Genomic DNA, 18,728 nt, shown 5'->3' with positions numbered 1-18,728 from the left:
GTTTCGTGAATGAGGGGAGTATATTTTGTTCAAGATGTACACATTATTTTTACAAATTCTATGGGTGAAAATCTGCTTTGTAGTGATCTATAATTTTCATGGTGACATCAATGGATAACATGTATTTTGTTTAGTGCGAATTAATTAATTTCTGAAACTATTAATGGGCAATAGTTCTGTAGTTACTGAAGAGATTCTGATTGTTATGTTAGTACCTCAGTGGGTCGTAAGTTCCTTTCGTTAATTGTTGGTATTTTCAAACTTTTCGGGTTTTAAGTTATTCTCTAGACTTTTCGTTCTCTCTTTTTGAAGAGTAAGCAACATGTTTTTTCGGTTTTTAGCGGTTCCCGCAAAGATGTTAAACGATTCTTTTCATGGCCACACGGTGTAAGTTTAAGGCTTTCTCTATTTTTCTTTGATATAAAACTTCTATCATATATATTAAAGTAGACTATTTTCCGCATGTAGCGTACTCCAATGCCTGCTATGTAAATTTACATTTCGTACTAAAATATTTCGTACCCGATGTTTCGTACCTGAAATCCACTTTAGAGATTACATTTTTATATTCTTTTTTATGCATCGTAATATGAATGTATTCAACTGTTTTTTAACAAATGTAGAAACTGTTTTGACATAATAGATAATTGTATTTCCTTTCTCTGTTGTAGCTTTTTACCATCGCTCAATAAAGGTGTACCACAGAATTATTGGGTTGGTTAATCAACTGTCATAGGGACAGAACACTGATGAAAGGCACGCATGCATCATCGCCCTATAGTGGTCTATAATTATGTTAAATTGAAGTTACTTTGTTATGTTAGACTTTATCGAATGCAAAATATTAAAGGTCAATAACTCAGTTTAATGAAAAACTCCTAACAAACACGCGAGTACACCACTGCCCTATGGTAATCTGTATTTGTGCTTCATGAAGATCCATGAATAGGTTACTTAAATACTATCAAAAACTCCTATGTTTTACCAAATTAGGAGGAAATATTCTGCTTTTACTGCCTAATTTGGTGTATGTGTGTGTGTGTGCAATATATTTTTTTTTTATCAAATCAACGGAAAAAGCTCTGTTTTACTTGGTAATAAGGGATAATACTGTGCGTGAGCAAAGGCCATGTGCTAATTAATATTTATGAGAGGTTTGGTTATTCTATCTGAAATACTTTTTGAATTGTAAGTATTTTTTCAAGACAACTCAAGGGCGAAAACTCTGGATCAAGGGGAATAATTCTACGAACGAGCAAATGATTCTAGCTTACACACTGGCGAGAAGGTCGGTGGTTCTACCCAGGTGCCTGCTAGTGATGAAATAATGCACGGAGGGGCACCTGGGGTCTTCCTCCACCATTAAAGCTGGAAAGTCGCCATATGACCTATCATGTGTCGGTGCGACGTTAAATCAAAAAAAAAATGCACACAATGCATTTCAATTTCCGACGGACGGACGCACAGCCGCAAGGACGGGCGAACATCCGGATGAACAACACAAAAACAATATGCCTTCGCTTTCTTCAGTGGATAGTAAGACAAATCTTATTGTTATTATGGGCATGTATTTTCGTCTGCACATAATATAAATATTTTCGTCTGCACATTATATGAATTAAATGTTGAGATTCCCCCCTTAAAATATCGATCGTCCTAGGTGTCCACAGTCCAGTTCGTCTTAATTCGCAAATTTCTATTAAGGCTATATCTATACGGATAGCAACTTTAAAATCTGCCCAAGGAAAAAATAACAGCCACGGATCTTTAACTTTGATTTATGATTTAATCAATATGAAACAAGCAAATTCAATGAATTTCCACCGAAAGGGTTTGTGGTGAAGAATGGCAAAACAATTACATACGACAAAAAGTTAAGGATGTTACTAAGAAGCTAATAATTTCATGAGTCATAATCAGTTAAACAGTAAACGTTGATCCTGACTAATGAAATTATTTTGAATGGAATTTGTTGTGATCAGCTTAACTTTTAGAATTAATAGGAGTTATTTGAAATATGACCTTTAAGTGTAACTAGAACGAAATATTGTCTTCGAGTAGTTTGGCACCTAGTGGTTCTACAGAGAAAACATTTCCTGTGATGTCAAGAACATAACATACGTCATTATATGCCAGGGATGTCAACAGGAATACATAGGCGAAACGTGCAACCTCCATAATCGAGTTACTCTACATAATCAGCACATCCGAGACACTACCAAGAGAGTACTGTATGTAAGTGAACACCTGGACGTTTGTGCGGGAACGCTATTCCCGAAGTACAAAAATTCCCATTTTTTAAAATGTTCACGAACAGTGTAGTTAACAGGAAACAAAAAGATTTTTTTTATATCAGAAAATTAACACCATTATTGAATAGAGACGGCGCATTTACTTAAAAAGTGACAGAAACACGTTAGTTTAAAGACAAACACAAAATAACGCCATTAACATTCGTAAATATTTTACACGACGTCATATTAATAGAGTGACGTCCCCTGTTTCTATTGAGGACGTCACATTGTTTAAAATCGATTTGATGGTATTTTTGAAACCGGTAGTCGATTAAATATTCATTTGATAGATATATAAACCCTGAATAACCTGGTTTCTTGGAACATTCTTTTGTATATGATCTATGATCGTTCCAAGATCCCAACAAAAGAATGTTCCAAGATCCCAGGTACATATAATGGCACATTACGGAATGAATAGAATTACGTTATATACCGTCGGATGTGCAGGTAGCTATGTAAACAAAGCGTTTCGCTGCCATTATCATCATTATGGGTTCAGGGTCTACGTCTTCCACAAATTTTATACGTGTCATGTTATTTATAGTTCATCTATTAAAAGTTACCTAATTTACCCGTTGTAAAACAGTGGAATAAAATTGTTTTAAACGTATCTTCGATAAAAAGACAAATCACCTGTCACTAACTTTCCAGAGACTATAAGAGAAAACAATTAAAATCCATAAAATATAATCCATAAAATAATGCAAGAATAAAACAGGTATCGGTAACATTACATTATATTACACTATAAAATTCAAAGTGCCAGTTCAACACTAACGGACAATATATGATGATTATGATGGTTTTAGAAATGACTTAAATATTTGCAATGCAACTTGTATGAGACTGTAAGAAAACTGTACGTCATGGACTTTACTAATCTAGGATATAGAAAGCTATATCTTATTAAATTTTTAATCTTATAGATTGATGAAACAGATTCCGAAATATTTTACGGATATGTTTTGTTTTCTTAAAGAAGTCCTCGGTTCTATCTAAATAACATTATACAAGACATTACATGTATACATGCATTTACGATCACATTGCATAGATATTTTACTGCTTAAAGAGGATTCCTTACTGTTCTTACACCTATCTATTAATTGTCGCTATGAGAAGGTGATGTTTATGCCTCGCTCCCGGTCCAGAAACTGGACATTTCTGTTATACTCTTGAGAGGCCCCTGCCTAACTAAGAGGTCTGTACTTTCTTCCCTGGAAAGACGGTTTTGCGTGTATCAATGCTATACAACGGTCATGTTAAAGAACCAGGCTGTTTATTTGCAAAGAGGTGGGCTAAGATAGCCAGACAGGTCTGTATCTTAAAAGGATTTCTCTCTATCTGTTCTTGGGACTTTATTCCACTCTTTATTCCACGGGCGCTATAAGAATCTGGTATTATAGTATAATAATAGACTTTTTCAGCAAATTTTTGCAGTTAATCATATCGCAGACAAAAAACTAGTGACTTAGTGAAAACAATGTTTTGGGATCAATTTAGAGAAAAAATGTTTCTGTGCAAGCAAAAAAAAAAAGAAAATCACACGCACACACATCGCAAATATCTGACTTTGCACAAAATTTGCCACATTCTCGCAAACATATAGTTTACAATAATCAAATACGTAGCTGTTTATAGGCTTGAAGGATTTTTTTTTCCAGTGTAGCAACGTTCATCTGTTTAAGCGGTGAAAAACGCACTCTTCTAAAGTCGTTACACGTTACATTTAAGTATTTTACAGTGCCATTTCTATAAATTTTTGCTGTAAATGGGTCCAACCATTGCCGTCTGCACAATCGGAAATGGTGAATTGCAGCCTTGACAGGGTCGAGAAATATCCTGAAAAATATATTAAGAGAAATTGTATCAACATATTAAATGATATATATAAAGCGGTACTAATAACTGGCAATTAAGAAAAAATGAGATGCTTGATATCCTATGCGTATTTTTCTTACAAATTTGTTTACCAGGTATATTTTGGTTATGACTTCATATTAGCCTTTTTGACGACCATTTTGAGTCGCTTGCCAAGATTAACTGCACAGGTTTTCGTCAACTGAAGTTGATTATGTTGTCAGAAGTAGGCTTATTTGTCTAAAAGTGTGCAGTTATTGGTACCAAAATTTAGTGCAGTTTATTGCCAGTTCAGTGTGTTTCGATTATTTTCAAAATTTTGACATTTGTGGGGATTACTGGCTAATCAAAGCCAACGGGTCAAAAACGGAAGTTGTAAATATATATATTTTTGTCAGATGATAAAAAGGCGGCCTGTTTCTCAAACATTATTTTGTTTAAATTTTGTGTGTGACCACCTCTACTATTTATTCCAGCATTCATATGGCAAAGCTTAGGCCTAACGTAACAGTAGAATGACGTCACGCCATTCTTGAGTAGCGGTTGCCATTCAATATCTGCTGGATCTATCGTGCACAGCAATTCGACCTGTTAGCTGAAGTTGCTGGTGCAAAAGAATTATGACATTTTTTGACACCCAAACGTTATGCTGACGTAAATAATGTCACTTCAATTTGCTGAGTTTTATTAGGTCGTGGCATTTTATTACAGCATATATCTGAAATTAAATGCGTTTTTTTCACCGAAGTTATAAGAAAATTGACAAAACACATTTTTGTATACGTTTTCATTTCCTATGGGCAGCACGTGCAAATCGTGCAACAGTCCACTACCGCTATTGACTCCACCCAGTTCTTATAGTGAAATTGAAGGAACATCAATAGTGCATGCTTCGAGCAAAGTATGTTGCAAATTGTAGACGGATACATCTTTTAGAATTGAGAATATTCAGATTTAAAAAGTGCACACTTCCTTTTGCGTTTGAGTTTCTATAAAAAGGCGCGTTCCACCTAAATGAATACACTCCAAATCGGCGATTATACGTCGCCACGGATGGTCGTTAACACAAACTGGTAAGATTTAGCCCATTTTTGTATCAAGAAGCATTTCTCAACTATTTGAATTGAGCCAGTTGAACATGGCATTACTAAGATGTTTATGTTTAACATATTATCAACAAAAACTATAGGTAATTACAAACAATAGCTGCCAGGAGTATGTTCATTTGCTTTTTGGATGCTGTAAAACAGATTTACACAATGTGAATGAAAACTATCATTTTTAATTTCTTATAATGACGTGCATTAATATCAGACAATGAAGCTGTAATTCAAATTTTCACAGTTCAATTATGCCTGTCTAATACAAATTAATTGAAAGCAAATGTGGGTAAGTAAAAACGCCTGTGAAAACTGTCCTTTTTAAATTCTTTATCTGACAATCATTTATATCGGACAAAATAAAAATCGCTTTACTGACTACAAGCCTTGTATTAGGCGGATTGGAACAATACACCAAGGTTGTGGTGGGGTGGTCGGAGTGCACCAATTTAAACAGTATTAAATTATTATTATTAATATATCAATTCTGCGCTTTCTCCGTTCACTTCAGATCCAAAATGGTAACTCACAAAATCAAGCTTTTACTGCCCTATCAAGCGCCGTAATTAGGACACTTATCAAAGGAAACATGCACCTATCACACAGCGGTTTCGTACAATCCTCACACCGTTATAAATAGCACCCGACAAAAATGGATGTTCAGTATGTACGACACATGAGGGTAGATTGAATTGTTAAACTGTCCAACAGGTCAACCCGAACAACTTTTTGCACGAAGAAAGTACCATTTTCTTGATTTTTGAATTTCAAACATTTGTGATTCAATGAAAGAAATTAGACCTAAAATTAAACAGGGAATGCCACGTACCAAAAACGCAGCCTCCACAAAACGAAACCCACAGCACGCAACCCATACTTTGCGTACAATCTATCTTTATAACATGTTTTGTTGTCAAAGAAATAGATTAGCATAAGTTTTCAATGAAAATTTGTATTCAAGACCTTAGCAAATCGATTGTTGTAAATATGTTGTGTATATTGTATCGATGTATCAATAAATAGAGAATATGTGTTTATTTTAAAGCGAATATAAAATATATCTCACTGGAAAGTGAGAAAATTTCAAATATTCACATGAGCGTGTTGCGCAAGTGAATTTGTGAAAATATTCTTTCTTTGAGGTGAGATATATTCTATATTTACGAAAAGCAAACTAATTTGCTTTTCATTTCATGTTTGATTTCATCGAGATATACATTTTGCAACAAATTTTAATCTCATTGCGAGAAACAGACGTGCGTAAACGAACTTGACATCAGACATGTTGTGACGTTAGACAGACGTAAGCGACATAAAGTTCCATTTTACGTTATTTTTTTGCTGTATACCGAAATATAGTATAAAGAACAAAATTATTCAACGATCTAAACAGTAATCTTTAAGTGCCGTGTGTTATTGTTTATTCTATTTATTTAGACAGAGTGTATACTATGCAAGCAAACAAAGTGTGAAATTACTTTTCTTTGTTGCCTTGTTTGCCTTTATAGGATTTTGTTTTATTTTTGTTTGGTTTTCTTATTACCCTCATTTTCATTTGGGATTCATATTTTACTTAAAAGCTGAACAGTTTACGTATTTTCCCACCAATGTTGAGTGTATGAGATAGATCTGGACGTATTTAATAAAAATTTCTCTCGGATTAGCGATAATTCATTCAAACTAAATCACTACCACAATATACCAGACTGATTCCGGGAAAGCGCCTGGTAGTACAAACGAAAACGCACATTCCACAGCAAGTCAACTAACCCAATAAGATTACTTTCGCTGCTGCTTAATATATACGAGCCCGAATTGTACTACCCATTTGTACTGATTAGGTTGGACGCTGCTTTATATACGAGCTCGAATTGTACTACACATTCGTACTGGTTCAACATATGTATATATATACTCAAATCTGTGTTTCCATGTCTCACAAATAATTAGTGACACTTTAGTCCTTTTAACTGTTTGGGACCAGAGAAGCTATATTTTTTCTCTCTGAAAGTAAATTCAATCTCGAGGATACATTGAATATGTATATATAGTTTGCATTAGGGATAAAATTGAATTCAGATCAGTTGACTTTCCCATACGTGAGATCCGCTAGAATACAAGTTCGCATTGAAAATTATTATATAGTAGATAAAATTTATACGAACTGAATTACACTGGCTTCCAGTTAAGGCTAGAGTTATATTCAAAGTCTTAATACTAGTCCTCTGTGTCATCAATGGTACAGCTCCAGTATATCTGAAGGAAATGTTTGTACCTACCCGACAACTGTACATACTTCGCTCACAAAGTGACACTAACTTTAACATCCCTAGACGGCGAACAAAATTAGCAGACAGATCTATGGCTGTCGTTGGTCCCAAATGGTGGGATGTTCTACCTAGCTATTTGAAATACATTCAGTCTGAAGTGTAGTCTTATTTAAAATATCAGAAATGGTGTAAAATAGTATTCAAACATGTCCAAATCTCTAAATCTAAGTTCTAGAATCCTGTTCATATTTTGTATGTATATATTTTAAATGTGTGTTATTTAATTGTAAAGCGCAATATAATATTTTAAAGTTTTTGCGCTATATAAATGCCATTTATTTGTATTTATTTGTACTATAAAAGTCCTTTATCCAAATATTTATATAATGATCATCAAGTGACTCTAGTCTCAAGCCGCTTCCCTTTTAAATCCAATATACCATTCCTATTTCTTATTTCATCAAATGCTTAACGGAAAGTATTTTTTTATTTTTTATTTTTTTTTTATTTTATTGATTTCATTTTCATTGAATATAGTTAAAGGCTTTGATTGAAAATAAGCTGATTTATTTATTGTATCTGGTTTTTTTTTGCAAAAGGTTATTTCTAAAACAACATGTATTTTTCTATCTTTTAAAGTTTTAAAATCTGATTGAAGAATATCAAATGAGTGTTTTATAGCAACATATAGTTGATATCTATCTTGCCTATATGTAATTTTAATTTAAAATTTCTTAATATATTGATTTAAAGACCTCTCAATTTCTCTAAAAGGCATCTATATAGTATATTTAGAGAAAAAAATCATTAAGCAAAAACAAATCAAGATTAAGTGGAGGTAAAATATTTAGATCTATACTTTCTCCCATTTGTTTTCATTTTTTTCTTTCACGGCACAATTTAATTAATATCAAGATCTTGAGATGCTGCATAAATACTTTCATATGTTCTTTCATAACCAGGGTCACACTCGGTTGCAATAACTCTTTTAGGAATGTTTCGACAATTATTTGGTCTGGCACAACCACATAATCTTTCATTATTTTCCTCTTCTGGTAATAAACAACCACAATCCCATTCAAATAAATCTATGTACTTTTTAAAAAAAAAAAGATAATGATCTACAATATTTTGCAATCACATGTTTTTAATATAACGTTTCTTCTTTATAGTACTTTTTATATGAATTTTTATCTTCATTTGTTATTTCTCCTAAAGTGCTAGATAATTTTGATATAATCATTGTATCTACCTTTCAATTAACCATATATATAATATACTTATAGAAAGAAATCTTTAAAAACGCACGTAAAGAAATAAATGTATTTAATGAAACTATTTTTTTGTATTTCTGTATCCGTTAAGTTTAAATTTCTTCATATGCATTTCAAGAGGCATTGAACAGTTATTTTTTCTTTCTTCATTTCTAACAGTATTGTAAAAATATCTTGAATAACTTTTCTCTCATTTTCTTTATTTACTTTTCCTATCCGTGATTTTGTCATTAGTTGTTTTATTTTGTGATGATGCAATTTCAAGTCCTCTTGTCATGAATTTTTAGTTTATTAATAGATATAGTAATTACCGATAGAACGGCGCCAGCAACTGCTACAAATAGAGTAATAACAGGAACAAGCTCTAATGAAGCCGAGCAACCAAAAATACCTGCTGTAATTTGTAATCCTGTATTTACTCCGCCGCAAAACTGATAACATTCTTTTTTCTGTAAGCAGCAGCAAGTTTAGTCAAGTAAATAGTTAATTGATCTATTGTTTTTTCCATTAGAAATTAGTATTTCACTCAATTATATAATATTATATTTGTTCAAGATCACTAAAATAAACCCAACTATTAATTTGAATCCTGAAAAACGAACTGATGGCAGGCCGTTTGATCATTTCATATACTACCTCAATATTACGTCAATTCTTTATTTTACTCATAGAAACTCTAAGATTGATATTTCCATGATTTATTTTCATTTTATAAATGGCTAAATGAAATAAAAAGACATATCTTAATAATATGTAATTCAAGGAATATATGTATGTATGTACACTAATGAGCCGATAGGTGAAACTAGTTTGTATTTTTATAATTAAATACTGTTGGAAAGGCATGTTTATTCTTTATTTTTATTTATTTATCTTTGACCTGCCTACTTAACTCAACAGTAAGAGCGCGGGTCCCAGCGTCGGGAGGCGTATGTTCTCCGCAATGATTTAACATTATCTCCACCTCAGATTCATGTGTGAAAGTTGTCACTTACTTACGGAGAAATGATTTGTATTCAAACTTGTACAGAATACGGGACCACTAGTTAAGTTAGCTGTCAGCCGTTACATAACTAAAATACTGCTTTGAAGACGGCGATGAAACCAAATAATTATCTATCGTTGTTATTTTAATCACATATTTAAAATCCTGTTGGCATATCTCTCATATGTTAACTATAATTTTGGTTTTAAACTGATGAAATAAATATCAGATATAGCGTCACAATCGTACAACGAATCAAGTGGAGAAAAAAATCTGAACAGAATAGAACATATTTTTAATTTCACCCAGGCATTTTTAATGTAGCAAGGGTAATATAACAAAATTTGAATGGTTCAGGTACAGGAAAATATACTAATGTTACAGTTATGACATAACATGTAACAAACATTTCAAGGTTGAGTAAAATAAACATACAGTCAATATTAGTGACTGTGAGCAGGCATACATTTACCATTAAACGCTAAGGAAAACCTAAACCATATTACGTTTAGTTTACTTTTTGACAGAAAGATATAATATCGAAAATGGATGTCTATTTAGGATGGGTTAGGGGCAATGCAAAAGCGTGCTTGATACGCACCTTCATTACATCACTTTGCTGAGAGTAGTTCATATATTCTAATGAACTGTATTATCAATAATTATAGAAACCCAAGAAATAGGAAATATTTTAAACATAGAAGAGTTTTGAAAATATTTATATTTGTATCATCTTGTAACAAAATGGGTTTTAATTATCAATATGTTAAGAGAATCGATCGGAGCTACATGTGAATATCGAGAATCTCATGCGTAGAAAATTTTACGTTTGTCATTCATTATTTTTGGCAGTATTATAAAAAAACAATCATTACCGATGCTATAGTAATTACGCACTGTTGTAGTAATTCGAAAAATAACTTTGAACTCTTGCTATCCTAGGTTATCGTTTGATACAAATTCAATAATAATTTGTTTTCTAATTTTTCTCAACTATTATTCACATATTAGAAAACTAGAAATTATTAAAAAGCATATTAATTGCAATTTCACAATATATGAAAGAAATATTTCTTTAAAATTCACTTGTATAGAACACCATCACCGGAGCCAATAGACAAGTTGTCATCATAATTGCTAAATTGATTGTTTATTCGATTAACCTACACGTGCCTGTACATCACCATGCAATTCATATAGGCGTGATTATCCAATTAATGGTGATAACTTGTTCGAAAGAAGCAAAAAAAATGGAAATTAGGACAGAATAGGTACTAAATAACAGTAACACAATATTGCACATGTATGTATATTTATTTAGTAAGTATGCTTAAAAATGATATTAGATTTTAAATGATAATTGCCATTAATAAACTGTCCAGATCGGGCACAGAAGTCCATTTATATTCATTAGTATATGTCCGATTTAGAATTAGCAAAAGGTATGAGAGGTTCGCACTAAATATTTTCGTAGTTTGAGTTTGGCGCTTTAAGCACAGTTATGTATAGGAAATATAAAGTATACGAGCCAATAAAAGTGATAGAAAACATACACTGAAATGACAAATAAAAGCAATGTTTTAATATTAGAGGAGTTATTTTTCGTATATAGGTATGTACATAAATGAGCATAATAAGTAGAAAAGATAAAGTCAAAACAAGAGCAAACTGTAGAGTTAAAGCTAATTTTCTCATTTTTTAAAGTTATTTGCGTAGTCGCGTTTGACGCAGGTAAATTAATATACTTGTTAATTGTTTATTGTTTGTGAAAGATCTTTTATATTTCGTTTGAAAGTGTGTTTGTATAGGATTTATATAGTGAGAAAATACGAATTCAAATTAAATGTAAAACAAAAAAAAGTGATGTAGTTTATTTTCGTAATAATATCTTACTTTCGCAATTTAGGCGAATCAATTTTAAAGTGGTATATTAGTAGTATTCTGGAACCGTACTGTAAAACCAGAACACTGTGTAGCCATATTTCATTTCTACACTTTTAAAGCAGTAATCTATTGCGAATGTAAGGAATTAAAAGAAGGCATTTGTAATTTTATTTGCGATAATCGATCCACTCATTTGACTTGCCCACTAAGCTCTTGACTGGCTAAACAAATCTCGATTCGCACTTCCCGTTTAGGTATCATTTGATTGGATGATGACAAAGTTAACCGCTAGTGAAACCGTTAGTGCCATGACAGTGTCAAGGGCGTGTATAAACGAGATTGCACGGAAATTTATCGCAACCTCCACTGTAGAACATGAATGTTTGCTCATACTTGAACAACGCATACATTTGTTTTAATTTTTACAACATTTTATCCATGTTTAATATTTGAGATAGTACTGACATTAAAGTGAAGATTTTACTCACATCACATTCAGCAACCCGGTTGTTTTCACTTTAAACAGAATACATTACATCATTTAACCGTCTTATTCTCAATTTCTTTAATACATCGTAACTAATTATTCAAATTTACATCTTAATACAAGTTTAACATATATCGTGTGAAATACGCATTTTTCAAACAAATCAAACATAAGGGCTTCAATGATAGATCCATAGAAAATCTGACCGTATATAATGCAGCTATGCATAAGCTAATATTCTTACACTTCCTATTTATTGAAAACACCAATCAACAATATAAAAACAAAGACAAATTTCAGACAGGGAATGCCACGTACCAAAATCGCAGCCTCCCGAAAAACGAAACCTACAGCACGCAGACGTGCACACCACAAACACACACACATACACGTGCACACATACAAAGCCAACACACGAGGACAAAAAAACGAACAAACAAAGGAACACACACACACACGCGCACACACATAAAGCCGACACAAGAGGACAAAACGAACAAACAACCTTTAATCAAATAAATCGGTTTCTTACTTTAATAGTTTCGTACAGGTTGATAAAAGTTGTAAAATTCTTTTTTCTATTGAGACAAAACGCAAATGGCTGCTAACAACATAAAATGCACAATTGTCATTAGAATAATCAAGTAAATTATATTTCATTCGTTTTACTTTCTATGTTTTCAGACTATTCTTTTTATCGATAAAACGACATTCAGGACCCTAACAAAATTTGTAATTGTATTAACAACATATCATAATTGTCATTTACTTATTTTTTTTAGCCTTTGTACGTTGCTTTCCAATGTTCACGTTGATGCCTTGCATTTGCTACGATTTAAAGTTAACATTCTTAATTTAATTTATTTTGATTTAATTTAACTTTTATTAAGTGGTTTAGTATATTTCTATCATTGATAAAACTACAATTAAAATTCTTATACAAGCCTTAAAAGCAGTCATCACATAACTGACAGAAACGTTAATTAATACTCCAGTGTTTTGTTAAACTAGTGAACAAAACATATCTTTTAAATAATATATCCTTCGACGGCCAAAATATATTTCATTTTAGGTAGATTTAATTAATTTATCACTTCAGGCAACTGAAACATAGCTTTTAATTAACATCATATCAAAAAGATTCTTCTCCCGCTGCTTTATCAGGAAAAATACAGATTGCCAATCAAATGCGCTTTATTTCTATAGAACCACTATTTCACTATTTCATCTTTCTGTCGTTTTAAATTAATAAATAGATTTTCATTGTGAAATTGCATTCATATTTCTTTAAATCATCCCAAAATCAGTCATATTTTATAAGTTTCAGCATTGCATCATCGTGATCCAGATGAATTTTAAGTTAAAAAGTACAGTTTTTCAGTTCGCCAATCAATTAACAAATCTCAAATGCTATTGCTGATATTTAGGACATTATAACAGATAATTAAGGCCGTATATGTAAAATGTAAACCTTTGAGACATTAAGACTAACCAATTAGGGAGTAAGCGGATGTTAGGTAGACTAAACGCGTTCTACTGTACTGCTAGGTAACCTGTAATTATACTGTGTCTTATAATGGTGGTAGTTTGCTAAAAAAGTATCCCTGCTTGTCTTTGATGCAAATTGGTCACATTCGCACGTATAAATATGGAAACCTAAACCTGAAAGGAGTTTTATATCAGTCATACATAGAGATACTTATTCTGTAAATAGCTAATCAACAACAAACAAAAAATACCATTCAAACCGTATCCAAATTAAACAGGTCTTTTGGAAAGTTTCTGCTACTTTACAACATTAATGGATTAATGGTGTAAATATAATCTGAAAAGTAGATCCCTCGGAAGCACCTAGAACAATGCAAACAGTGAAAATTGCAGACTCGGTTTGATTGAGTCTGTTCATGAACAGTAATGGAAAATGCAACACTGCCCACGCCCCCTAGCACCGGCTTAAGCAGTATTCAATCTTCAAATCTAAATGAGTGGAAATCAATGATCCCGAAGGACCAGAAAATATAACAACACTGAGATGAAGTCGGGGCGACTTTTTACGGCCGCCACACAGCACTTAACACCCGCTGTTGTGAAGTAAATATAATCTGAAATGTAGATCCCTCGGTAAGTCGCTTTCGCTTTTAATAAAGGAATGCCATTGAAAAAAGAAGGAACTAGAGCTAAGGTGATGAATGTATCCCCCGCATGCACTGACACAGTACATTGCAATTTGACGCACACAAGATTGCATAATTATGTGGACTGTATGTATATAGACTGTATGTATACAGTATAGTAACAAAAAACAAAGTCCCATTACTATGCAGAATATTTATCTAAAAGAATGTAACATGCACCATGCACAACTAGGGTTGGTACTGATCACTTGTGTGAAGTTTCATTAAATTGTGTGCAAGGGTTTGGTAGATTAGGCACGCACAAGATTGCATATGCAGACTGTATGTACATAGTATGTTAACAAGAAACAAAGTCCCATAACTCTGCAATTTTTGTCGCTGAAAGAACCAAACATGCCCCATGCACAACTACTGTTGTTACTGATCACTTGTGTGAAGTTTCATTAAATTGTGTCAAGGGGATGAGGAGAGATGGTGCGCACAAGATTGTGTCTATGTATATAGTATAGTAGCAAAAAAACAAAGTCCCATAACTCTGCAAAAAAAATTTCTGAAAGAACCTAACATGCCCCATGCACAGCTACTGTTGTCACTGATCACTAGTGTGAAGTTTCATTAAATTGTGTCGGTATTTGCTGAAATTCAGTTATTCCTTTTTTTAATTCTTCATTGAATATTTTTCTTTATCTTCCCTCGTTGTAAAATCTTAGAAGCGGCCATGTAATAAACTGAGAAGGCCTTATATCTCAATTGAGATTGTAGACAGCTACAATGTATTGACTAACTTTAAAGGGACTAACCTACATATTTTACGCCTGAAAGTAATTTCTCTTAAAGTCCATAAAAAGTGAGTAATCTGAAAGTGACTTGTAAAATCTTATTGACATTTTATGTGCAAAATATTCTTAAATATAATCAAAAGTATTGTGCAGAAGGATGTAAACTCTTACAACGCTTTTGAAATATTGCTGATAACTTTCGTTCTCCTGGCATTTTAACCAAAATCCAACCTTTATTTTCATAAACTTTATCATTGTTCAGTATCGTATATACATTTTTGCAAAACGTAAAGGAAATGAAGATGTTGAATTTAATTTTTCTAAGATACAGGAACAAAGGTTCATAGAATACATTTTATATTCATAATCCTTCTCACAATTTATTCTTGTGCTGCAGAAAATCGTTTCTTCACAGCTGAAACTGTCAAAGGCAGTCTGCTTTTGACCTGTCTATTAAGATATATGAATTTTATTATACATCTATAGCACTCTTTTCATGATTAATACGGTGTCTTTATATTTTGATATAATTACTCAGGCAATCACTCAGGGTGCCAAATTTATCCCTTATCTAATTTATCAACTACCCTAATTTAAAAGACTTTTGCTAGAGAAAATGCTACTTTTCTCGTTTCCAATTTCGATAAAGCCTTTTTACTGGTTGTATTGTAAAGAATTGTAATATGTGGGCCTGTGACGGACGATGTTTGTAAAACCCTTTCCTTTTTTATTTAGGGCTGTTCCAGGAAAAAAGGAGGGGGGGGGGGTCAGAACGAGTACCTATTACTTCCCCTAGGTGGGGGTATTTTTTATTTAAACTTCCTTGGTTGGGGATGTAATTGGTATTTTAATTTAAAAAAATATTTCTCGAGATTTTCTATGCGAGTATATTTTTATCACGGACAATAATGCGAATTCGATATTTATTAATTTGATCGACGTTTTCTTACGCTCAGTGAAAAATGCTTGTATACGGTACACGAAACGTACGGAATAGTGCACTGAGTATCCGTGACATCTCTTTGACTTGAAATACTATTTCACTTTACATTTAAACTCTAATTGTTTAATAAGTCATTAATATTTAATTTCATTTTGTTTATGATCCAGGTTGCATAACTATTGTTCGTTATTATTGTAATTTTCACGTGTAATGTTATACATAGTTTGATATTGTTCCATATCAATCAAAACTGCTGCGCCTCTTTTATCTGCTTCTTTAATAGAATGAAATACATTAGTCTATTATTTCAAAATAGCTTTATCAAATTCAGTCGTTGAACTGCTTCTCAAAGACATGAAATATGTTTTCAATTCCCCCAGACTGACTTTTCGTGTTTCAAAAGTGGAGAACAAGTGAATAATGGAATATAACGAATAATTAACCCGAGATAATTCAGTGTTGCTTGGGTTTAGTTTTGCCAATCGTGTGTAAAGACAATATATCAACAGAATAATGACAAGGTGTTTAAAACTTTGGAATTATTTAATTCATTAAGACACTAAATCCTGTCGGAGATTTCAAGATAGCATTCCTTTCTTCCCTTTACTAAAAGTGGTCTGAGGGATTCAGAGTCTAAAGCTTACACGCATGACAGTTAGGATATGAAATATGCAAGTACAAATATATCTACTGATTGACGTTCCTTCATATAACATGAAAATTACTTATATATTCACCTTGAAAATCCTGTTTTAGGATAAATAGTATGCACTGTCCCTTCTCCATATTTCACTCTTGATGGCATGAACATGTTTTTTGGTGCTTCTATTAATGGTTCCGTCGCCTCTCCATATTGGCCAATTTGAAGCAAACTAGTTGTGTTTGTTTTTTCCCAGGAAGTAATGTGAACATATGCAAAAAATGTTACCACTCCAACATTTCTTCCAAAGGCATCTATCTTTATAAATAAGAAAGAATATAGATCTCACTAAGGAGTCAAAACAATAAACACCAAACTGTATCTAATGAAATGTTTGGATGTACAATACAAAATGTATGTCTTTATCACGCTTGTTAGTTTTAATTATCTTTGGTTTACTCTTCTAAAATATATTATTGCATCCAATTAAAATCCCAGACCCGCAACGCCACCCACCAGCACACACTCACACAAATGGTCTACCACGCATTTACATTTTGTACCGTCTAAATAACATAGTTCAAATTCTGTTAATTGTGCGGGAGTGTGGGAATACACAGATCTGTATCCAAATGAAAACGTCATTTTAGGCAAAACCAAATTATTTGATAATTTTTTGGGTACCAGCAGGTATAATGGACGCTAAATTTTTAGTAGTGACCTAAAATTGTTTTTAAAAGTGATACTTTGGGCTAAAATATATAAAGGATAATATTGGAGTATTGGAGTAAATCACCGAAACATAGGGTATGAACTTTTTGCTAGAAAATATAACGAAAATTCATTAAACACTGGACTTTTTGAAAGATAAAATGGAAAGCTAAACGTGTTTATTGGGCTGCAATGGAGAATGTAGCGACTCTATACAGACAGTGATAAAGTAATAGTGCAGTATAGCACGGAGATAAAAATATTTTCAATTAAACGCATGAAAATCCCGTGCATAGTTTACCTGTACAGCTGAAGTGGGAACCAGCAAATTTCATTAAGAAAATCACAGTGTACTATTGTATGCAGCTTTGTCATGCAGTAAAATATAATTATGTCGCAAGAAACGAAAGAAGTTAAAGTGATAGAAAAGAATAAAAGTGAAATTGAAGATGAAAAGAAAAGAAAAAGAAGTGAACTGAGCAGCGTGAGCAGCAATTTAGATACAAGTAATTTAGACACAAATACTGGTGCAAATCCAACCAGTGTGAAACAGAAGAAAAAGAAAAAGAAAAAAGATCAAAAAGACACTATAGGAGAAGAAAATCCATCTATAAGGGAAATGGAGTCACAAGCTCTAAGTAAGATAAATAACCAGTTAAAAGATATTAATGAAAAACTATCGAGAGTAATCACGAAAGATGACGGTAATTTAAGGTATATTATACGAGACACATTCCAACAAATGAAAGACGAATTTCTAAACTCGGTTTATAACAGAATTGATATCCTTGAGGGCAAACTATTTGAAAAAGAATCAGAAAATGAACACCTGAAACAAGAAGTCTCTCGACTTCAAACTAAACTGAAGGATCAAAAAGAAAAAAAATGATAGCTTACAAGTTGAAATGGAAAACAAAGATAAACAAATGCAAGGAAGAATAAATGACTTAGAACAGTATAGCCGAAAAACAAGTATACGGATAGATGGCATTGGAGAAACACCAAGAGAGTCACAATATCAGACAGAGTCAAAAGTCCTCACTACCCTCAACAAATACATGCCAAAACTGAAACTAGGGATAGAGGATATTGAGATCGGACACCGACTCGGGAAACCAAAAGATCCGAAGGCAGATAAAACACCTAGGCAAATCATTGTGCAATTCTGTTCACTGAAAACTAAAAGTGAAATTGTTAGGCAAAGAAAGCTACTCAAAGGCAGTGGCATCTATATCCTAATGAAGACTTAACTAGGCTCAATCAACATGTTCTTTCATGTATAAGAAAGAAACAACCTGACGAAGTTGAAGCGGCGTGGTCCAGAGAGGGCCACTTATTCTACAAAAGTAAAGCAGGATCTATT

The 18,728-nt window shown here is 32.7% G+C and overlaps 1 protein-coding gene across 1 annotated transcript in view; it reads right to left on the bottom strand.

Moving 5' to 3' along the window:
- Nucleotides 1-743: 743 nt before the first annotated feature.
- The window catches only part of LOC128552921 (uncharacterized), a 38,172-nt gene continuing 20,187 nt past the window's right edge, over nucleotides 744-18,728 (bottom strand). The window contains exons 4-5 of the mRNA XM_053534000.1: nucleotides 16,752-16,972; nucleotides 744-4,139 (exon numbers count right to left, since the gene is read on the bottom strand). Coding sequence (XP_053389975.1) covers nucleotides 3,917-4,139; nucleotides 16,752-16,972 — 444 coding nt within the window. The 3' untranslated portion in view covers nucleotides 744-3,916. The remainder of the gene's footprint in view (nucleotides 4,140-16,751; nucleotides 16,973-18,728) is intronic.

Source organism: Mercenaria mercenaria, unplaced genomic scaffold (assembly GCF_021730395.1).
Source record: "Mercenaria mercenaria strain notata unplaced genomic scaffold, MADL_Memer_1 contig_3291, whole genome shotgun sequence".
In the NCBI taxonomy this organism is placed as follows: Eukaryota; Metazoa; Mollusca; class Bivalvia; order Venerida; family Veneridae; genus Mercenaria; species Mercenaria mercenaria.
The sequence above is the reverse complement of the archived record's forward strand: the minus strand, read 5'-3'. Positions and strand labels throughout refer to the sequence as shown.